Raw genomic sequence first — 24160 nt, forward strand, 5'->3', positions numbered from 1 at the left:
GAGAGGAGAAGCTCCTGCTACTCCTCCTCCAGTGAACGAGGGAGTTCAGGAGTAAATCCGACATTAATTCAAGTCCCTTCAAGCATAGATGTATGAATCTATGATGTACGTATATATGCTTGTTTGTGTATGGCCGACCTATATCAAGATTGATATCACGAGGATTTTTGTAAGATATGTTGCACTAAAAGAAATTAATTAATCATTTTTTTAACCTATTATCCTTTTTAGGATTCATCACCCTAAAAAAGTGATTATTTTCCTAATAAATATACTAAAAAAAATAAATAAATAAAGTTATAAACTATTAACGTATAAAAGAATATTTTTAAGCAAAGATTGGAAACTTAAATTAAAAATAAATAAATAAATAAAGCAAAGAGAAAAGGGAAAATAATAATAATTTAAAAAAAATAAAGAAAAAAGAAAATGGAGATAGCACTTTTTTGGCAAAATAATCAATACATACTCATGAATGGTGCTTTGGGTGGAGCTCTACGCAATCCCATTATACCAACCATCAAAAAGATTTCTGTTCCGCGGCCCACCCTCCCCTACCTCTTCCTCTCCGCCTCTCCTTTCTCTCTTTCTGTGATCCTCTCTTCCGCATTCTATGGCTTTTTCTGCCTTCGCATCTCATTTTTCTCTTTAAGCTCTTCCCCGTCTTCGGCTCAGAATCGCTGAATTCATTTCCTTTCCTTTGGACACGCACCCCAAAGTTTTTTGCCCGCAACGGTCGCAGGAAGAACGCAAAAGAATAGAGCTGAGTGTGCAATTTACTTTCTCAACCAATTCATGCATCTCGTATGACATGCGGATCCACTTCGTTTCCTATAAGTGAAAGCAGAGTGATTATATTTTGGAATTTCTCTCAGTTTGGTTCCTCGGAATTCGGGAAGGGAAATTCCATGGGAAACATCTGTAGTTGCTGCCTGAAAGGCCGTCGCAGACCCGGGAGTAGGCGGACACACCCGCCCCCTCCTCCTCAGGCCCCGCCGCAGCCGGAGATCTCCGCCAACCGGTATGTGTTCGCCGCCGCTACGCCATACCCCTCCCAGTACCCGAACCCTTCAAATCCTCCCCACCCGTACTACCAGTACCCTGGCTACTATGCCCCTCCACCGCCGGCTATGCTACCGGCCCCCTACGACCACCACCACCGCGGTACCGGTGGTCCTCATTCTCATCCCCATCCCCCCGTGGACCCTGCCCAGGCGCATGCCAATTGGGTCGGCGGGAGGTACCCCTGTGGGCCCGTCATGCCTCCTACCCCCTATATCGAGCACCAGAAGGCAGTTACTATACGGAACGATGTTAATCTCAAGAAAGAGACTTTGAGGATCGAACCGGACGAGGAAAACCCTGGGCAGTTCCTCGTATCCTTCACGTTCGATGCCACGGTTGCCGGCAGGTATATGAGTTCTTTTTTTTTTTTTTTTTTTTTTTTTTTTTTTTTTTTTTTTTTTTTTTTTTTTTTTTAAGGAGAAATTGAAATATTGCTGCTTGCGTATATAGTGTCTGAGATTTATGGAAAGCTAGAGGTTGGGATTCGTCTGTATAATATTTTGAAATATTTTTCACCTTAATTTTTTCTTTGTTTAAAGGGTTGCTTTAGGATCGCTGCTACTTTTAATATATTACCGTAATGACGATGATAGTTTATATTGACTAGCTATGCATGAGATATCTATATTATATTCTGTTGTCTGATTCTTAACTATAAAATATATAGGTTGCTTTCAATTTGTGTCTTGTTTGATGTTGTGAAGATCTTCATTTCATGCTTCACTGACTTCAATTAAGTGTTCTGTTGATGGGGAGAGATGGTATGGGCCATTGTTATTGCTTTCTGTGCAGAGATTTGTGGGTTTCTGAGTGTTTTTAAGAACTTTGTGATTTACCACTACTAGGCAAGTCTAGAGATTTTTAGAACACTCTTGCTCAGTCTTCATTTGCTGCCATACACTATAAGTTCTTATAAGAGATTCATGGGCTCCGTCTGTTTTGAGGATCAAATGGTATCTATAGTGCCTTTTCCCCTTTTCTGCAGATTTGCACTGAAATTGGATTTAATCTCAATTAAATTAGGCACAGTGAAATATACAAGTGAAAAGGAAGCTCTACGCTCTATGTTGCCTAGGTTTTGCTTAGTTTAGACCAGTCCTCAAAACATTGTCACTTTTTCTTTTCCGTTGTAATATATTTTCTAAGATTTAAGGTTCAATTTTTTATTTTTTTTATTAATGCTGTTTTGTACCAGCTGAAGTTATTTTTCAGAGGTATGCTATTGATAAGAGAGCTTTTATCCAGTTTGCTTTAGCTTTAAACTCATTATATGCTTTTTTGAAGATATCTGAATTACGAATCTGGTTTTCAAAACCTTATTTCTTTGGGCTCCAGCTATAGATTTTTAATGGAGTTAGTTTTTATGATTTCCTTGTATCAATCTCTAATTCCTAACTAGGTGTCTTCTCTTGTATAAATCCTTTGTACTTAGGCTACTCTCTTTCTAAGTTTTAATATTTTTTTTTTTACTTAAAAAAAAAAGGGAATCTCATTGCACAAGAGGACGATAGGTTTTTGTGTGAAGAGGAGAGCAATTCTGCAAGTAGCATTGAGAGAAGAGTGGATGGGCTGAATGTTGCTTTAAAAAGGAGGAAAAGGTTACAGATGTCTGAATCAGAAACACGTTAGTTCCAATGTAAATGGTCCATGTTTCACCTCGTGTAGAAGACCATTGTTTGTTATTTTAGTTCAATCCCTGAATGGCCATCAATATATGTATATGTATATATATACATATAGATATAGATATTCTTGGATCTAGAATGAAAATTTCCATTTCCTTAAAAATTACTTAAACAGATTCCAATTTTGAAGTTTCACCAAGACCAATTGGAGAATTGCACCACTGGAATCTTGCAAGCATCCTGTGGAGGCCTCTACTATTCTGCTATTCTGCACTATGAAGATGTGTATAGAAACTAATTTTACATGGATGAATGTTTCAATCTTATGTTAGTCATACCTTACTGTTATTATTTTCATAGATTCGATGCCTGAGTTTTAACTCATCTTAAATTCAAGATCCAATCCACCCGTAGGTAGCCCAAGTGGTGAGGGCGAACTTGTCTGCATGATAAGTGGGAGGCCATGGCGGTGGGTTGCTATGCTAGTCTCCTACGGGTTTAGGTTCTATGGGTGAGTCCTAAGGGCTCTGCCGTGGGATGTTTCCCCTGTCATAAAAAAAAAGGTTCAAGATCCATATCACCATGTCCGTTCAAATGCGTTTGGAGAATTACTGCTTATTCCCCTCCTAGTGCCCTCGAAATCGTTGAGGGAAACCACTATAAGGGGGATCCCCACCTTGGAGTGGGAGTTGCCCCTTCTCTGTGTTGCACAGGGTGAATACCTTTCTGTGTAGGATGGATCCTTAGAGCATTCGCATTGGTCTATGCATATGTATATGTAAAGTCATATTTGCATAATATGACTCTAAAATCTTCTACATTGGCTTATGCATATCCAAATATTTACCTAGTTATGAACAGTGCTTATCTAAATTTGGATAACTACTATTCATTTCACAAAACATATTTTAATCATTATCTCTCTACTTCCACTCTCTCTCTCTCAATCATTTCCTTTCTCCCTCATTCACCAACACAACAAATCTTCATCTGCACATTCATTTTATTATTATAATATATATATATTTTTATTTTATTATATTTTTAATAAATATATAAAAAAAATTATATTTTTTTATTATTGCATTTGTATTATTAATGTCAAATGAATGTATTGGATGCTAATTGCAAAATATATATATATCAAAATTGATTTTAGCAAAAAATTAATAATAATAAAATAATAATATTTTATTATTATTTTGTCTCAAATATGCATAAGCCAATGTGGAAATTTTGCTTGAATGGCAAAGTGGTTATGCAAAAGAGGTGATTTTGCATATGCATATGCATAGACCAATGCTAATGCTCTAATTACTTGTGTTGATAGGGTGGTGATGCGGAATATATGGATACAAGAAAAAAACTGAGTTTTAGTTTGTTTAGGTTATTCATAATTGCTTTTTATCTTTTATTTGAAGTGCTATTGGTTTGAACAGTTAAGAGTCCAATTCGGTGGTTAAGTCAAAGTTAAGTTAGGATTAGGAGTTTTATTCGGACTTTCATTTAAGTTATTTAAAATAAAGTCCTAATTGTATCAAAACCTCCATTAGTGTATTTAAGAGTTTTTGACACTCCAATGGAGATAGAATAGTTTTAATGGAAAAAATTTTAAGAAAAATGATCCTTCCGCTATCATCCCCTTCTCGAGCTTCTTTCTTCACTGCCCCTTTTCTTGTGCTTCTTTCTTTTTCTCCTTTGGCTTCTACCCTCTTCTTTTTTGCTTCTTATTTTCCTTCTCCTTGCTTCTGCTTAGCTTTTTCTCTGCTTTATCTTCTATTCTCTTATCTGTTTAAGCATTCCGCTTAATTCTTTGTTGTCCTAATTCAAATTGGTATCCATGCACCATGCGATTGTTTTCTATCTGCAATCATGAGTTCCCATCTCTTCATCATACCTTACTTCACAACACCAATTGAAACAAAAAGGAAAAAGAAAAAAGAAAAATACTACTCATCATCATTTTAACCATCATCTCTTGTCTATTTTCTGCTTTCTAGAGTGTAGTAGGTATTTCCTTTGTGTACATCTTGTGTACTTGGGCTTTGCCTATTCTTGGTAATAAAATTCTTATTAATTATAAAAAAAAAAAAAAAAAAAAAAAAACCTTCATCTCTTGATGGGTATTAAATGATTGGCAGGTTAAAAGGTTGATGAATAGCATTACTAAAAAAAATGCCAAAATAGTCACCCACCCGAATTCACCCCTACTGGAGTGATTAGATTCCATGTGGTGAGGAAAATTGAAAGAGACTACAATAAAGCTTAAATAAGAAGCGAGCTGATTGAGATTTTTTGGCACTCTTTGCAGTTTGGAAAAAAGTTAAACTGTGTCCCTTGGCCCATGGAGAAATTTTGAAATCAAGCCCATCATTGATTATACTTTTTTTTTTCCATAAACTCAATTGCAAAACATGTCGACAACAGAGATACGATGAAGGTTTGGATAATATGACAACGAGGAGTTTGTTTCTGTATTATTCAATGATACTCTTTTTAATTAGTTATAAGTGATTGACATGGCTTATTTGGACCTAAAAATCTCTAAGGCAATACAAAATGCTCATGTGAAGATCCTTGGCTGTATTTGGCAAGTAGAAAACAAGACTCAAGATATAGTCACAGTGTATGCATGGTTCCATTATCTTCTATCATTTTTGTGGTTTATGTTGCTGCTTATCAAAACTAAAAAGATGAATGTTATTTAAATTAGATTTGACAGTCTTAATATTGAGATTAAAATCATTTCCTTATTTATTGTCTGTTTAGGATTGCGGTAGAAAATAGAGCTTTTAATTGTAGAGCTTTACTAAAAAGCTCTACTATTGAAATTTTTGTTGTTGTTTGGTATACATACATGTGCCTAAAGCGCTTTTAAGTTACTTGCAGTGGTTTTAAAAAGTGTTTCGTTGTCTGCAGGCGCTTTGAACAAAATCTTCCATTTGGTGCTTTTTAAAAAAGTGGATTTTCAGCTGTTTTTTTTTTAGGTGCATAAAGCACTTTTTATAAATTTACCAAATATTACCATTATTCTTTAATAGAGCTTTTAGACTCTTTAAAGCACTTTTTAAGCTTCCAAACTTAAATCAACCAGGCACTTAGTCTAGAAGTACAGTACTAAGCTATCATATGCATCATTGTTATTCTTATTTTTCAATGTGATATTACCAATTAGCATATTTGATGGTGGTGCTCTTTTCAAATTTCAACTGTATCCAATCTGCAGTTTCGTATGCTAGCAGGCAGCACTTTTGTTGTTTATATATTTTCTTCTTTGGTGTGAAACATTTTGTTTTATTGTATGATCGGATTTTTAATTCTTGTTTTTTTCAAATTTATCAAGATCTTCAAATGTTGTCTATGTTTGTTCTAGGGTTCCACCTTTCTGATCTTATGTTGTTGTTGTTATATCATATTATTCTCACTTATTATTACTATTATTATTATTATTATTATTTCTGTCTCAATTGAGGTTTTGTTTGCTATGCTCAACAGCATTACGGTTATTTTCTTTGCAAAAGAAGGTGAAGACTGTAACCTGACACCAATGAAGGAAAACCTACTTGCGTCTGTGACAGTACATTTCCAACAAGGTCTGGGCCAGAAGTTCAGGCAGCCCTCTGGAACTGGGATTGACTTCTCCATATTTGAAGAGACAGAGTTATTGAAAGTGGGTGACATGGAGATCTATCCTTTAGCAGTTAAAGCAGAGGCAACTCCTGTTAACGATGATGGAACTGGTACAGATGGAAACACAATACCTCCAACCACCAACTCACAGATAACTCAGGCAGTCCTTGAGAAGGAGAAAGGTGAATACCAGGTGAGGGTAGTAAAGCAGATCTTGTGGGTCAATGGAATGAGGTATGAGCTGCAGGAGATATATGGGATTGGGAATTCTGTGGAGAGTGACTTGGATGGGAATGACCCAGGAAAAGAATGTGTCATCTGCCTGTCAGAACCACGGGACACAACCGTCCTACCCTGCCGACATATGGTAATAAAACCTCTATTGTCTTTAATTTGAAGCTCTGTGATTTGATTGGAAGCGGATAGCTGTAGTTATAGTTCAGAGTCAGTCGCCCAGTTGAGTTTCTACTTTCTTGTACACAGGTTGCAATTCCCAGCCAAAGCACCTTATACCATGGTTGTAGGGGTAGTTATCATTTTTAAGTCTGGGACCTGCTTTAGAAAGTCAACTTTCTACATCCTCCCTATCCACCACCACAACAAAATAAATAAACTATTACCAGAAAAACAAAACAAAAATATTTTTTGAGCAGGAATTAACTGTAACCCTGGTTTGCTTTAAGTTTCCAAGTTTCTCATAAATAACTAGGTAAATATGAGTAAATGGGCTGACACACTAGATGTATCCATCCTCTTTCTGTTCCAGCAGTCACTCATTTACAAAGCCGGAATGTAGATAATTTATATAATAAATTGGTCTTGATGTAATAATGGTTGGGTGTTTTTCCATGTTGCAGTGTATGTGCAGTGAATGTGCAAAGGTTTTAAGGTTCCAGACAAACCGGTGCCCGATATGCAGACAACCAGTTGAGAGGCTTCTGGAGATAAAGGTTAACAATGGATCTGAAGAATGAAACAAGAGGATGAATTCCGCCACTAGAGTGCCATATGGCCATGTTTCTTTTCTTATTTTCTTCTTTTACACATTTTCTGGTTTTCGAGTTACTGGAAACAATATGTTTGATAAGTAATTTGTGGCAGTAGCATGGTGTCAATACATTTTGTGTGGGCGGATGGAGTGTTTAGTGGTAATTCCTCTGGAATATATATAGTACATGTTTGCTGAATTTGTGTCTTTTATTTTATTTTTTTTTATTTCCAGGGGGTTTTCATTTTCATTGATGAGTTTCTGAAGGTCAGTTTCCAGGGGGTTCTCTCAAAATACTACGCTTGATTAAGCTAAGGATTTTTTTTTTTTTTTGTTTTGTTTAGTAAAACTAAGTAGTTTTCTAAAAACATTTGGTTTCTCAGGAGAAATCAGAGATCCATGGCAATATACTTTTGTCTCGTTCGTATCATATATCTTAATGCATTAATGTTACGTATCATATTATCAACTTACTTCAATCTAGCTACATAAAATGTTATTCTTCTATCATCATATGATTTTTTTTTTTTTTCCAAAGAAAAATGTCTAAGATTTATGAATAATATTAATATAAGTGCGATAGGGAGTGTTGGTCATGAAATTTCACGTATTCGTGGTCATGAATTAAATATTATTTGTTCAGCATACGTGTGAAGTGTGGTCTTTAAAAGCTCATCAGATTATCTTCTTATAGCCGTTAAACTTCACATCATTCCAGGTTCTTCGACACCTTAATTTAAGTGCCAATAGAAAAGCAATGAAGGCGACAGCATGAACAAACACGACAACTTTTCAATCGAAAACATGTGGTTGCTTATTTTTAGTTTTAAGTGCCCAACCACAAAGCAAGTTACTCGAACTTTCAAACATCCTAAACGACGACAAACTTAGACATTACCATATAAGTTGCTTATTTAGCTTAAATGCCCAACCACAAAGCATTTGGATGTTCATACACACCCTAAACTCGGCCAACATAACACACATCATAACTAAAGTCTCAACACAACAGTTCAAACGACACGGAATTTCAGTTTAGTCTCCCCACCATTGATGGACAAAGACACCACGGCTTCTAAGCCCCTTGAAGAGGTCCATGCAGTCTCCCTTTAACGCACCTCCACCATCTGCTCCCTCCGAGCAGTGAAGGAACATCTCATCAACAAAGCATATTGCACCACTTTCAAATAACTCAGAGAGGAATTTCCTTTCCACATTGCCTGAGTTCATCTTCAGGACCACAAAATCTGCATGCTGAACTGTTTCTTTAAACCAAGAAAGGAAATTAAACGATTCATTTTGCAAAGGCGGATCGACATCTTCATCGGAAGCAAGGTTGGCCGGAGCCCAGTTTCCTGCCAAACCCGGATGATATACAAAAGTTATTCCAGGCTTTTTGACATAGGATAGCAGAACTGAAGTGTTATGGTCAACAAAGTAAACATTGAATGCTTTGCTATCCACCGGATAAAAGGGCAAAAACCAGTTCATAACATTGGAGTTCAGATGCATCCCTGCCCCAATATCAATATAGACCAACCGCTTTTTAGTATCAACATCCATAAGCTTGGGCAGATAAGAAAACCAGTTCTCAAACCCCATTGATTTTTCCTCCGCAAGGGGCTCAATTTGGTCCATGAAAGGCTTGTTATTTGTGACAGACGGGCAGTCGGCCGGAAGGCGATACTGCTCAAAACAACTGGCATCTTGGAATCTTTTCTTGAAGACAACCAGAGTAAAGTTGTGCACATAACCAACATGCACAACATCGGAACTTTTCAGTAAAGATGAAACTGGGGTTGCAGATCTGATCAATCCATTTGGGACGATGCTGCTAATACCCACAAGCACGGCGCCGATTCCACCTGGGATAAGAATGCGTTCCATTTCGAGAACGAGCAATGCAGGAGTAGAAACCTGGTCATTATACCTTGACAGCACGAAATCAAATGAATTGTCCATGTAATCAAGCTCATGTTTCCGATTAAGAGACAGAAACCGGTGCTTCTTAGAAACACCGTAGACATTGGAGAACCCCAGATCTCGCAGTGCCATCACGCCGAAGACCCATCCTTCTCCAACAAAGAGAGCTTTCCCATTGAAATTCAAGAACTTCTTATCCACAAGCTCTCTGACCACATTAACGGTCAAACTCGCAGTTTCCTTGCACTGCACCGGTTGAAATGAGCCCCAGAGTGGATTCAGGAACCTGGAACGAAACAAATACGCGGCCGGAACCATAGCAGTTGTTGAAAAGCCTGAATTGAATGCACAGTCGCTGGTGGCCATAGAAGCAAATATTCCCGAATCGGAACCAGATAAGACGTGCAGCAAGGGAATTATCGAAACAGCCGAGGCGATTACGAAAGTGCGATAAAGCACGCGCCTGGCTATAGACCCATGTAGGATCTGATATCTCACGGCCTTCAGATCCATGAATTGCACGGATTTCGTTTTTCAGATCACGAGTGAAATCGGAGAGCAAGTGTTGAAGATTTAACTAAATCTAAGGGATTTTGGTGAAACTTTGAGAGGAAATAAGCCAAAACGAGATTAATAGAAAGAACTAGCGAGTGCAAAACCTGGAGGAGGTGTGATTTCCACCCACGAGGACACCCATTGATTTTTGGAACCCTAACCAGACCCTCCTCGGAACCCTAGGCCGCATTGGCTCGAACCAGGTCTGACCCATACTGAATCGGAGCATTGGACGGAGAAATCTACATTATATTACATAAAATTACATTCTGCGCGATGTGAGCTGGGGACTTTCAGAAAACCTAGATCTACAGCCAACTGTTGGATCGGAAATTTAGGAATGGAAGCCGAAGTGAAGCTGGGGGGAGTGCAGTGGAGAGTGTGAAAAAGCGAAGCTCAAAGTCTATAGCCTTACAATATCATCTACGAAGCAAAGGTAGATTCCTTGAAAGCTTCGTCGGTGGAGGTGATTGGCTGGTAGCTAAGTTCCTTTTAAGAAAAATCGGCTGTACACGTGTCGTATGCTTAACGGAGGAGTCTCAATTATTTTTCTGATTCAAAGGCGCGTGGATCTCGAAAAACACGACGGGATAATCTTTTGTCATTTCATTCATATCAGATTAATATTATATATGAAAAATAATACACTTTCCGCTGAGGGTTACTCTCGCTCTCATTTTATTTTAATATTTTTTTTACTTAACTATTAAAGATGTATTTTTAAATAATATTATAATTTTTTTTATTTTTTTAAAAAATATTTTAAAATGTTAAAAAATACATATATTAAAAAGCGAAAAAAAAATAATAATCTGAAGACTAAAGGTAGCTCTCAAGTGGGAGCGGTAGCTGTAAAGCCATCCTATTATTTAAAATTATAATTATTGTGTATTTTTTTAAATAAAAAATTCAGATTTATTATTAAAAAATTAATTTTTTTAAAAAATCTCTTTTTTTAATCAACAAAAAACTTATTCTAGTTCATCATTGAAATGAAAATTAATCAATAAATGGCTTTGCTAGTTCATGTGTCACACTATTTTATTCTCTATAATTGAACTTGACTTCACAATCAGATTTGTGATGGAGAATGAATTTGATTTCTTCCTCTTATTGCCTCATACATGCACTTGTAGCCTCCTACTTGTTGATATCATTGATAACTTTTTTGGGCATCCCTTTCAAAAGATACTTTCTATAAATTCATATCACTACATATCTTCATAGCCCTCCACAAAGCACATGTTTCAGCTAGTTCAGTACTTCTAGCAAAATTCTTAGCAGCACACAAAGAGAACATGATCTCTCCTCTATAGTCTCTTGCTGTCACTCATATTCCCATTTTCTACTCTTCCTTGTTCATTGATGCATCAAAGTTAATTTTTGTAACATCTTCAATGGGCGGCAAGCATTTCGTTTCCATACTCCTCCTACTAACTTGATTTTATTGCTCTCCTTTATCATCATCAAATTTTTGAAAGACTTTAAGATTAAATAAGGCAGTTTGAACAACCTTATTTAGACTATCAAATTTCTCTTCAGACACTACTTTATTTCTTCTAGACCAAGTACCTGCAAAAGTTACAAATATTTCTTCTAGCTTTTTCTAGTTAAAACTCTGTAGCAACTTGCCCCATAGATGGAAAAAATATACATCCTCACAACTCCACTTCTGCAATGTACTTTATCTCTCAACCCACACATCACTTGCAGTTGGGCATGTCCAAAGCATATGTTGAATAGTCTGATCTTGTAACAGCTCGATAGAAATTCAATGGTGGAATTTCCATAGGTTTTAGAAATCTGGTGAAAACTCAGTAAGTTTTCATGAATCAACCAATTGTGTAGGTTTTAGTCTGTCAGCATTGTTAGTGTTACCACTCACTATGGTACTAGAAGTACCATTTTATTTATTTGAGATAGTTAAAAAGTGTTAGAATGTCATGTGGTGTACGTCATTAGACTCAGTTGTTTATTTAGAATTTTATGACATAATAATTTCATTTTTAGTTTTCAGACGAAAAGTTTGTTCGAAAATGCATTTTGTTTATTCTGGGGCACTTTGGGGTTGAGTCTCGATAAACAAATTGCACATATAGTTTAGTGTTTATGTTTTGGACTTTTCAATGCAAAATTTTTTTTTCGCTTTTCTGGAGTGAATAGTAGCACATAGTACAGTGTTTTCAAAATCATAGTGTGGAATGTACAAATTAGGTTAGAGAAGTTTTGTTTGGATACTAGGTGATAGCTTAGCCACACTTGGTGAATAGAATAGGACACTTGGCACAAAGAAGAACCTAAGTAAAACATTATTCCATCCAATCATCCATATTGTGCCAGACCAAAAAGGGTTTCAATCCTAATGAAACTCTAAATACATAGAATTCAATTGAAATCCCAAAAACTTGGTAGAAACTGAAACCCTAAACGGTTACTCCAAACCCCAAACTTGATTTCAAAACCCTATTAGATCCGATTTCTAGCATTGTGTTTAATCACTTGATTAAATCACTTTCACATGCTATTAATTCCTCAAATTCATGTTATGATATCATCATCCAATTCTTTAAATCTTAAAAATTTGATTGGGCCAAGAAAATTAGATTTGGACTTGATAGTATCTCAAACCTTAACCAAACATTTTTTAAACAATGAAGTCCACTTGTTTAAAGCCCAATAAGGCCCATGAATTTCGGCCACCTTGGCAAAACTTCTTGAGGAAGTTTTCACCTACCCATGGCAGGCCATCCACTACTCCAAACATCCCCAAAGTCGTGCATGATGTGAAGGCCAAATGCCACCTCACCACCACTTTTCTCTTGGGAGTTTCCTTGGTTGAAAACACTCATTATTTGCACATTTTTATGACCTAACCACTATCTATCAAGGTGTCACTCAAGATTATACCTCCATTTTCAGAATTACTTTAGGTGTGCAGATCACCACTTCCCTCACTTCACCACTTTTTACTCTCATTCCTGGAAAGAAACCCTTAGGAGCTCTTTATGGTAGATTCCAAAGGCTTTTTGCGTGCCATTTTTGGAACCTTTGTAAGTAGCTTTCCATAATTATTTCTTGATTGAAGTTGTTTTTCTTTGAGTCTAGTTTTCATGGATATCTCATTTGTTTGACTTGATAGTCATTTGGCTAGGCAAAAGTTATTTTAACCATGGAGAGGTCAATCGGGGCAATAAACCGGATAGTAATGGACAAATCTTGGTCTGAAATTTTTGTGGAGTGTCATCAACATGTTTATATGAATGTTTGTTGGAGATTAGTTGCATGATTAAAGTTTTTGATGAAATATTTTCTTAGATCTATAAACCTAGAAATTGAAGAGGAAAAACAGTTTTTGTTTTAAGAAAGTTTGGATATTTTGTGGTCTATTCTTATTTCAATGGCTTTGATATATTTAATTGATGATACTAAGCCTTTTATCTATATGTTAGGATGTTGGTTTGAAGATTTTAGGTGGTTTTTTGTGAAGATATTCCCAGCACGCCCATACAACATACACCACTGACCGTAGGGTCAACGCCCGGCATACAAGTAGATGGGCAAGAGGCTTGCCGATCTTGCCCACAGTTCCTTACCACCGCCACCATCGCTTGCCACAAGAGCTATGCCCAACTTAGATGAGGCAATTATGGACTACCACAACCATGTGTGAAAGAAATAATTAAGTTGGATGGGAATCAACTGGTCATCCACGTCTTGACCTCCACCTCATGAGAAGCGAAGCTGTGAGACCCATGGTGCATTGCGTGGGCCATGCAACGTACATATGCAAAAACTGCCCATATGTCAAAATGAGCAGCAGAACATGTTAGTTGATAATAACGGGCAATTACATAAGTGCGTACGTTGCGTAGAGACGATGCAACGTACACTATCGATCCTGGCACATAACAACATAGATAGACACTTGAGACCTCACCAACTATATACTCAGAACGGCAGCATGGGGACACGAACCACCAATGAAGCCCGTCAAGAGAGGCGATAGGGACCACCAACGGTTGTTTCTTTTTGGGCAAGCAAACACAAAACTTGTCCCTGGGCATACGGTGGAGCATCTCTAATTGAGGAAAAGAGGGGGCAAAATTTGGGCACAGTGTTACGTCACACCATGCACAAATGTGGACAGCGGGCACGAAACGTTCCTCTCCCGCCATTCCATCTCCCGAGCAAGCTCAGAGTGCGGTCGAAGCCTACCTCCCACCATGACAGCGCGATCGAGCCTTGCCTCCCGCCATAGCAATAGCGTCATGGAGCCTTGCCACCCACTACAATAGCGTAGTTGAGCCTCGTGTGCCACCACGATAATGCAATCGAGCCTTGCCTCCTAGCACAACAGCGTGGTCGAGCCTTGCCTCCCACAATAGCAACACGATCGAGCCTTGCCCTCCACCACAACAGCAGCTTGACGAACAATGGGCGATGACAATCCCCTAATTGCTTTGACCCTCGCCCATGAAGTCAAATCCCTTGACTCGCGGTGAACGATGGGTGATGACAGTCTCTTGACTACTCAACCCTCTCCCTCAAAGTCGAGTCTATGGGTGCAATCGGTCCGGTCCAGGGAGTTTACAGACCGAAAATTTTGTTCCATCATTTTTGCCGTTAACTATATGTTTGGTTGGTCTATTAACATTTTTTTCCTCTTTTTTCTTTTTTTGATAGAAAAATTAATAGAAAAAATTAATTAAATTAATAAAATTAATATTAAGTGATCTCTTTAACATTTTATATATGTTTAATAAATATTAAATAATTTCATTGTATATATGGTCAACGATGATCACTTGGATGAAAATTACATAATTAACTTTTATAACTACTATATATAAAATAATATATTATATATCTAAAAAAGATCTAAACATATATATATACACATTCGGTTGGTATCGGTCCAGTCCGATTGGTTTTTTCGGTCCGAACCGATAATCATACACCCCTAGTCGAATCCCTTGACTCGCGGTGAATTATGTGTGATGACAGTCCCTTGATTGCTCGACCCTGGCCCTCGAAGTCAAGTCCCTTGACTCGCAGCAAATTATGGGCAATGACAGTCCTTTCACTTCTTCAACTCTCACCCTTAAGGTTGAGTCCCTCGACTACTTCGATCCTCGCCCACAAAGCGGTGAACAATAGGTGATAAAAATCTCTTGATTGCTCCAACCCTCGCCCACAAAGCCAAGTGCCATTGCACTCATGCCACAATCGCCGCAAGCAGGTTATCTTTGGGAATGAGCCCCCAAACTCCACAACCGCCTCGCACAAGTTAACTTTGAGATAGAGTCAATGAGCTCAACAACTGCCTAATATGGACTTAAGGGGTCAATGGGCTCCCTAACCATTTAGCGCAAGTTACAATAAACAAACTTTAACATCAATACCAACAGAAAATCGTCTCATGGGCAAAAATCCGCAAACGCCATCAAAAATAAAAACAACACTATCAACGAGAATACATGCTCATTACTCGCAATAAACAATCACGTGCAACCATTTGAACACTCAATTATCTGAAAAACGTTCACGCAAACAAGCTTTTTAGAATTTATTTTCTCTGAAAATTATTGACTTGAAAATTCTTAAAGCATTCTTATTGAGCAAATCGACTTTAAGAATCGCAGGCATCTGTTATGGATAAAATTGATTGGGTCTAACCCATTGAAAACCTACCACTAATAATAGGGGAAGAGATTTGACAAGAAGAGATAAGACAAATTGACTTAGACTCCTAAAACAAGTAGGACTCAATCACTACAAAGAAAGAAAGAGACCTTTATAAAAGAATGAGATCTCTACAAAGAGAAGTACTATATACAGTCCTCTAAAGAGGATTGTATTGCAGTCCCTGTGTAAAATGACTAGATTATCCCCATTTTTAGATGAGAAATGACTACATTACTCCTCTTTACAACCTAAAGCCAAACAAACGAAAACATTTGAATTTATCTTTTGTAATACACCTATGTCGCACCCCCGACCAAATCTCCACCATCATCGACCACCACAACCCAATCTCCTCCACCATCGACGGAACAACCACCTCCACCATCGACAAAGTCACATACTCAAGGTTTGTTTTCTTTCCCTTTTCCTCCACCATCAACACCATCCAACAACTAGTTGGTCGTTTGCAGTTCTGGTAGTTTATTGCAGAACCCATCATTCCTAGACTTCAACATCAGTGGTGTATTTGCTGTATCAATAAAGACTCTTGCAAATAGATTTATCCATCTGCTTATGGGAGCTAGTGCTGAGTGATTTACCATGTTTAGGGCGAGATTAAAAGATAGTCAAACAATTTAAAATGTAATTTTAAAATTGTTATGCCAATGGATTTTAGTTTAATTTAGTTTTGATACGAACAACAAAAAAACTTATTTCAACTAAAAGTAAAAGAATAGATCAATACTTTGTCAATTTTAATTTTGGTGTGAAGCATCACAGTAAAAAGAAAGGATAATTTAGTATCTCGTGATTAGAAATTTTGAAAGACTTACTTCATATTATTGTGATATTTCACATAATGATCCTCAACTCATTTGCTACAAGACCATTTATTCCGAAGCGTAAACAAAAAGGCTAGTTTACCTCGTTGACATAATTCAATATCTGATTTTCTGTCTGATTCCATTTTAGCTAATTTCCCATCCAAATCACTGCATATTAAACTGTCATAAGGAGAAAAAAAAAAGGCACTTGGGATAATTTTTTTTATCTTTTAATTTGTAAACTGGTTTGCATATCAAACTGTTTAAATATATTATTTTTCTATTTTTTCCTTGCCTAACTTGAGAATTTATTTATTTATTTATTTATTATTATTTTTTTTTTTACTTTACTTTCATGTTGTTCTTAAATATATCAAGATTGTTCTTGATGGACAAAGGAGAAGAAAGCACATCTGCAATTAGGCGATCACTTTTTTTTTTTTTTTTTTTAGAAAGTAGTAACCTAAATGTTAGAGATGATTAGAAAATAACTTATTATCATAGTGTAGTGTTGGAGAATGATGATGATGATGTGGTTTTAGAGCCAATGTCGGGAAATGATAATGATGCGGTTTCAGAGCCAACGCCGGGAAATGATAATGATGGGGTGTCAGAGCCAACACTGGAAAATGATGATGATGGGGTGTCAGAGCCAATGTCGGGGATGTTTTTCAAAATTGAGCAAGAACTAATTTCCTACTACAAGCAATATGGAAAACAGACTGGATTTGACATAATGACCCAAATAAGTAAAAGGGAAGATGATGAGAGTGTTAGATATGTAACACTTGGTTGTGCTCATGGTGGTAAAGCAAGGAAACTTATTACCAACATTTCTAAACCCCGCCCGACAACAAAGACTGATTGTAAAGCGAAAATTAATGCAATTTTGGTTGATGATGTATTATGCATAACTATTGTCTATAATGCACACAAACCATGAGTTAAGTCTATAAAATGCAAGATTTTTTAGATGTAATCAAGTAATTGATGATTCCGTGAAGAGACAGTTAGATATAAACGACAAGGCAAGTATAGGTATGGCCAAAAGTTTTAACGCATTGGTTGTTGAGGTTGGTGGCTTTGAGAAACTTCTATTTATTGAGAAAGATGCAATGAATTATATTGACAAGGCTCAACACCTTAAACTTGGCAAAGATGGTGCTGATGTACTTCGTGGTTATTTTGAGATGATGCAGTATAAGAAAGATGGGTCTTAATCATCGATGGATTTGGATGATGGTCAATTAAAAAATATCTTTTGGGCCGATGCACGCAGTAGAGCGGCATATGGGTATTTTGGGGATGTTGTGACATTCGATACAATATACCTAACTAATAGATATGACATGCCATTTTTCCCTTTTGTTGGTGTTAACCACCATGGACAGTCAATACTTTTGGGAGCATGTTTGATATCAAATGAAAATACTAAAATATTTGTTTGGTTATTTGACACTTGGTTGAAATGTATGGATGAGAGCGCATCAAAAGCTCTCATCATTAATCAAGACAAGGCCATGAAAAATACTATTGCAATAGTCTTTCCAAACACCCGTCATATTATTTATGGCACATAATGAGAAAATTGTCAGAAAAGTTAGGTTCACATGCTGAATTTAAGTGTGATTTGAAAAGTGCATTACATAGATGTGTTTATGATTCTTAGACTACTGTCGAGTTTGAGAAGTCTTGGGAGGTATTTATTAACACTTACAATTTGCATAAAAATGCATGGCTTCAAAGTTTCTATAGTGAGCGAATGTTCTGGGTTCCTGTATACCTGAAAAATACATTTTGAGCTTGGATAAGTACAACTCAGAGGAGTGAGAGTATGAATGCTTTTTTTTTTTATAGATATGTACATTCAGGGACTACGTTGAAAGAATTCGACGATCAATTTGACAATGCACTAAGGAAGAAAGTATAGAATGAGATGGCAGTGGATTTCCACTTATTCAATTGCATAGTCTCTTATATATCTCATTTACCCGTGGAGAAAAAATTTCAAGAAGTGTACACGACTTCTAAATTTAAGGAAATGCAATCAGAAGTAATGGAGATTATCTATTTTTACTGTATTATCATAAAAACAGAAGGGGCGATATCATCAACAACTTACAATTTCATTTCTAATGTACTATGGGTTTGCTTTCAAATCTCAGCATTTATCTTAATCAATTATTTTATTTTCTTGAATCAAAACACCAAACAGAACAGCAAATGAAAAAAAAAAAAATAGAGAAGACAAGGGTGTTAGAATCGTTCCAATTCCTGCTACCTGAACCATATTCCACTTACACTTGTTCAGAATCGTTTCTCGAGCAGGGCTAACAAAAAAAACACAAAACGTGAGAGTGTGTTTTATATGAGGGCTAAAGAAGGGGATGAAGTGGACGACGGAATCGAGCAGAGGACGAATCTTAGGGCAAAAGAAAGGGATGGACTCTAGGGACAACGGGTTAGATTGATCTTCAGAAGGGATAGTGACTCCAAAAGATCTTTTTTTAAGGGAGGCGTCATCTTCAACCTTCCAAAACCCTAAATCCCTCTGTTGTATTGAGAGATATATGAGGTTATGATAGATTGTAAAATCGCCTATTATTGTGGATTTTACCCCCAAACACCCTGTGCGCATAGGCTTTTATGTTAAACCAAGTAAATTTTTGTATCTCTCTATATATCCTTTATTTTCTTATTCATTATTTATTTCATAGATGAACACAAATATCACAGTATCGACGCCCAAATCATCATCGTGAATTAGGGATAATTCTTTCCTCTATTTCAACCTATTGTGTGAATTAACATGTTCCTCCATTTCTAACCAGTAAGAGTAGCCATAGTCAAGCCCATAAAAAGACCAACATAAATAGATGAACAAAAGCAGTGTAAATGAGTCTAGTTTAAGTGAGTGGTGACTGCGCAAAGCTTGTTCATCTAACTTTTATTTTGAAGATAAGTCGAGTTTGAGTCTATCATCAAGCGACATTTTATGTTCAAGAGCTATTTAATAACAAAATAGATTCTTTATATAATGTACATTACCACAATTAATTATTTCACCCACCACTAGACACAAAATTAAAAAAAAAAAAAAAATCTAAAAAGCATGAGACCATCAACTTATAACTTAAATCTAGAAAAAAGTCCATTTCAACTTTTCATGGAATTATTATCTAAATGCAAATCATCAATATAACTTAAATGATGCTAAATATAACTTTAAGGTGTCAACTTCAGCATATTTTATTTAAAAATAAATAAGATTTATTATTAAAAAATAAATTTTTTATCTAGATCTCATAATTATTTATTTTTTACAAATGAAGTACGATAGTTATACACTTTAGGACTGAAAATATAATTTCTCATATAATTGTTACAAATCCTAAAATAAAACACTTACAAAATTATATTCAAATAACTTTTCAACTTTATCTATCAGCTTTCATAAACTCTAATATACTATATTTTCAAAAATAAATTTTTTCAAGACTCTCTCTTTGCCAAAATCCAATTTTAAAAAATTCTCAAAACACAAACAGTTTTTCATAACCAAATATAGACTTAATTTATTTCATTTATTGAAAAGAGCTGAAGAGATTCCTATGGAAAGGAAAATGCTTTGACTACCGAGAGAGCAGTGCATTTTGGACTACTATATATAGGTACAGTCAATTTCATGTACACCTGCGCACTCCAACGGTTGTTTCAGATTAAAAATAAAAAAATGGACGATGCTACTGTAACCTCTCTCTTTTCTCGATTTTACTTTCCGCTTACGTGGTTTCCTATTTTTTTTTTTAATAATATAAGACAGAAGTTATTATAACAGTATATACTTTATATTTACTGTATAGTTACTTTTAATTAATTATTCTCAAGATTCAAGACGTGTGATTTAAATGATTTCATATTATATTATTATCTATATTTATTTATTTATTTATTTTTATTTTTTTCTCCAGCGTCGTCTTTCAGAATCTCCATTCCATTTCGTGTCTTTGCATTTTTTTTCCTTCAGTTTTGTTTTCCATTTTTTTTCCTTCCCAATGCCTTTACTGGTCATCACCCCCAACGCGTTTATTGGTCTTCCACGGTTCCACCCCCGACAGAGACCCATTTCATCCTCCCTCTTCTCTCTTTCGCCTGGTTCGTCTTCACACGCCAAAACGACAAAACAAAACCACTTGTCGACGTCAGTTCTTCGTAAGAGGTTTATTTTTCCTCAAAGAAAAGTTTGCTTTTCAATTCCTAGAAAAAATCTATATGTTGACGACGATGATGGGCCAAGAGGTCGGTGGTGGAATTGGATGGTGGGACATAGAAACAACATGGGCTGGGAAAAAAATTGTAAAAGAATTTTTAGAGTATCAGTAATACTAGCAGTAGCAGTAGCGAAGTAACGGTACTGTCGAAGGAGGAGAGACTGAAAGTGAGAGAAGAACGATGGATCCTATTTTCTCTTATTTTTTTTCTTTCGATTTTCTCATCGTTGGCGAAGGAAGATAGTCAGAGAAAAAGAAAAGGAAAAAAGAAAAGAAAAAGGAAAGAAAATAGAAAAAAGTAAGACCTACTTATGTCTTCGAGATTTCCAAAAAAAAATATTAAAGAAGATAACTGGAGGAAACGTCAAACAGAGAGAAAACGGAATCCCACAGCGATCCCTAGCATTTTTCATAAAAAATTGCAGAAAGAAGTCAACGACGGAAAAGCCATTTGAGCCGCCCCACCAGATCCATCTTCCCGTTCCTCCGTGAAACCATTTGAGCGACCCCCCCCCGGTCCATCTTCTCATTCCTCCATCGTCGCCCCATTTCGACTCCCATTTTGTGGGTTGCTCACGTCTCTCTCTTGTTTGTTTAGGGAAGCAAATCGGGTTCTCAACATCTCCGCCACCTAACTCAACCTCTGTCAGATCCCGCTGCTCTCAAAATAACAAATGGGTTTTAAGCATGAATCAATGGGTTTTAAGCATGAACTACTTATAGAAATGGGTTTTAATTTCTTTATATCCCTTGTACTACTGAATCAGGGGATAGATCTACAACCTAAACTACTACAAGATATGAACCCAAAATAACAATATACGGGATGAGCTCAATAAACCAAGCTGGGATTAATAAGCAAAGAAAATCTTACCAATGCAAAATGGGTTCGTTTCAAACATCCAAACTATAGAGAGACACCTATCGAAAGGCCGACAACAAGGGAGAAACGGCGGCAAAAACTCGAAGGCCAGGATTTCTCCGTTGGACATTTGGAGGAGCCGGAGAATAACTTTTCGGGTGAAGAAAATGTTACGGTCGATGATAAGTTTCTTTCCGCAAAGGATTTCATTACTTTAGCTTCTGACTTGGAGGATTCTGTTTGCTCAAGTTCGTTAATGAGTCAATTAGGGGCTTCGACCAGCGATTTATATTTGTCAAAGAAGGATTTCGAGGGTACAAATGAAGGAAAGGATGTAGAATTAACGTCTGAGGAAGACTTGGAGTCAAAGGATAGAGATTCGCAGAACTTGGATATTGGTTATGAGCAAGAAGATTTTGATGGTGAAGATAGTGATATTCTGGAAGAACTTCAAAAGCTGGAAGAGTCTGATATGCCGAAATCAGATCGTCAAAACTCAAAGAAGTTTTACAAGGATGGTTTTCTTGGTGATAGAAACTCTAAAGACGAAGGGTTTGGTGGAAATGATGAAAAACAAATGGACGGAAAACCCAATTTGTCTCCCAAATTGGGTTAACCCAGCTCTGCCATGTCATTTTCGTGCGGGATGCGCGAAATCGACTTCATGTAGAGAATTTCTTTATACTATTGGTACAATACAAGGGTGGCCCTAGCATTGTCCGTGTGAAAAAATAAATAAAAATTGAGCGTATGTTTTTCGGCGTGAGAGAGATGGCTCTTTTCGTGAGGGTGACAACTCTCGATCAATGTCTTGTTCAACATGCCATAGATGAACTGCTGCATCGTCTTTGATACTATCTTCCTAGGTTACTGCAATGCCCATTTTGAATCAGATGGGCTGTTTCTTTGCCAGAATGAATATATATCAAGGGCATCCTTCAATGGACAAATATGTCCAATGTCAAGCCTCATGTCTTCAGGCTTCTAATCTTGCACTTTTTGAGGGTGATCCATTTCATGATCTTAGATTTTTATCTTTTCTAATAAATCATGTCTGTCAAATTATCGAACGCCTTCCTTCCTTTTCCGAGCTTTACTCGAATGCAAATAAGAGCACTAGTATAGGTTTTAGTCAAGATTTTAGACAAAGATTTTTTTACTTTTGGCTTATTGGATTATTCATCTCACTTTCTATAATAAAAAAAATATTATTATTATTTTAGTTTTTTATCTACTTTTTTCTAATACATTTTATTTTTAAATACGTTTTTTATTTTTATTTTCATAATTTCCTACTATCTATACATCAAAACTACCAAAACCCTAAAAAAAGAAAAAAAAAATGAAATTAATGTTCAAGAATCAAAAACAAAAAGAGAAAATAAGAATATTATATCATTTGCCTAAGAGACACTTCTCAATAAATATGTTGAACCACTGTGGTTAAAGTCAAGTTAGGCCTCGTTTGTTTTCAAGAAACATCTCATCTCATGATCTCATCTTATCTTATCTCGTCTCACTTCATCATTACAACTTTCTCAAATTCCCATACAAAATAAAATAAATAATTCAACTTTTTCAAATCCCAAAATAAAAATAATATTAAAAAATATATTCTAACAATATTTTATTCAACTTTTTAACTTTAATCTCATCTCATCTCTGAAAACAAACGAGCCCTTAATTGCCTATTCCAACGTGGATGAATAGCAAAAATCAACCCGCAAACATTTTCACCAACAGTACTCCAAAACTCTCATGTATGTGTACGCCAAGCTCACTGTCTGTGCATCTGATCTGATGAGTTTGAGGGGGGCGTAATCGCTCATATCCTGCACTTAACGGATCATGATCATGGCAGTAGAAGCTCTTCATTGAATGCTAAGATCAGCACCCCAATATCAGGCATCAGCTCTAAAGAATCATAGCTCCACAAACCTGAGGGCAACTCCCATAAATCATGCATCTCCATAGTGATAAGACAACATTTCCATTTGTACATTGTATAGTGATATAGTCACTCCCATTCTTGATGTAAAAATAATATCTTTATAGTTCTTAACTGAAAAGGCCAATTGTACTATTTAGGGATACAATAGCTCTTTAATTATCTTATTTAAGAGAGAACTTCATGAGCACCTATTGAATCCTTAGTACTCTTTCCTTGATTATTTTTTTATACCAACCACAAAAAGGCCTACAATCACTGGAGGCGAACGGGTTGTTTGCGGGGGTTGCGAGTACGGATCTTTTGGAGGTACACAAGGTTTGTATGTAAGAACTATTTGTAGCAAAAGTTTTCTATAGTGGATACCTTTGGGTTGGTTAGTACCCGTGTGGTTTAGATTTTGAAGAGATTCTACATATGAGTTTCTACTTTGTTATCAAAATTTTTATATTGATCTTTTTTAATGTTTTTTAGGTTTAGGGTTTGATATATGTGGTAATATCTATGATTGTTTATATTGAGTTTGGCTTAATTTTCTGTTGAAGATGTCATTCCACAAGCTTGGCTTAATTGTTGCTCAACCCTGGCTTGACTGTGGCTCGAAACTTCGCTCGACAGTCTGCTCAAGTTAAGCTTTAGACAGAGAGTTCACTTGACATCCGCTCAACAATCAGCTCAAGTGGGAGGCCAACCCATGTGTTCGCTCGACACTCGCTCGATAGTCAGTTCGAGCGAATGTCTACTCTAAACCACTGCTCGACACGTCGCTAGAGCGAATTTTCAG

General features: G+C 36.4%; 2 protein-coding genes across 2 annotated transcripts; one reads left to right on the forward strand and one right to left on the reverse strand.

Annotated features, from left to right (window-relative positions):
• Nucleotides 1-489: 489 nt before the first annotated feature.
• LOC121264128 (probable E3 ubiquitin-protein ligase LOG2) lies at nucleotides 490-7507 on the forward strand. Its single transcript, XM_041167197.1, has 3 exons — nucleotides 490-1411; nucleotides 6186-6687; nucleotides 7178-7507. Exons 1-3 carry the CDS (start codon nucleotides 807-809, stop codon nucleotides 7292-7294), a joined length of 1224 nt encoding a protein of 407 aa, XP_041023131.1. The 5' UTR covers nucleotides 490-806; the 3' UTR covers nucleotides 7295-7507.
• A 573-nt stretch (nucleotides 7508-8080) lies between these two features.
• LOC121264127 lies at nucleotides 8081-10246 on the reverse strand. Its single transcript, XM_041167196.1, has one exon. The coding sequence runs from the start codon at nucleotides 9742-9744 to the stop codon at nucleotides 8344-8346; it is 1401 nt and encodes a 466-aa protein (XP_041023130.1). The 5' UTR covers nucleotides 9745-10246; the 3' UTR covers nucleotides 8081-8343.
• Between the last annotated feature and the right edge of the window lie 13914 nt (nucleotides 10247-24160).

Source organism: Juglans microcarpa x Juglans regia, chromosome 5D (assembly GCF_004785595.1).
Source record: "Juglans microcarpa x Juglans regia isolate MS1-56 chromosome 5D, Jm3101_v1.0, whole genome shotgun sequence".
NCBI classification, from domain to species: Eukaryota; Viridiplantae; Streptophyta; class Magnoliopsida; order Fagales; family Juglandaceae; genus Juglans; species Juglans microcarpa x Juglans regia.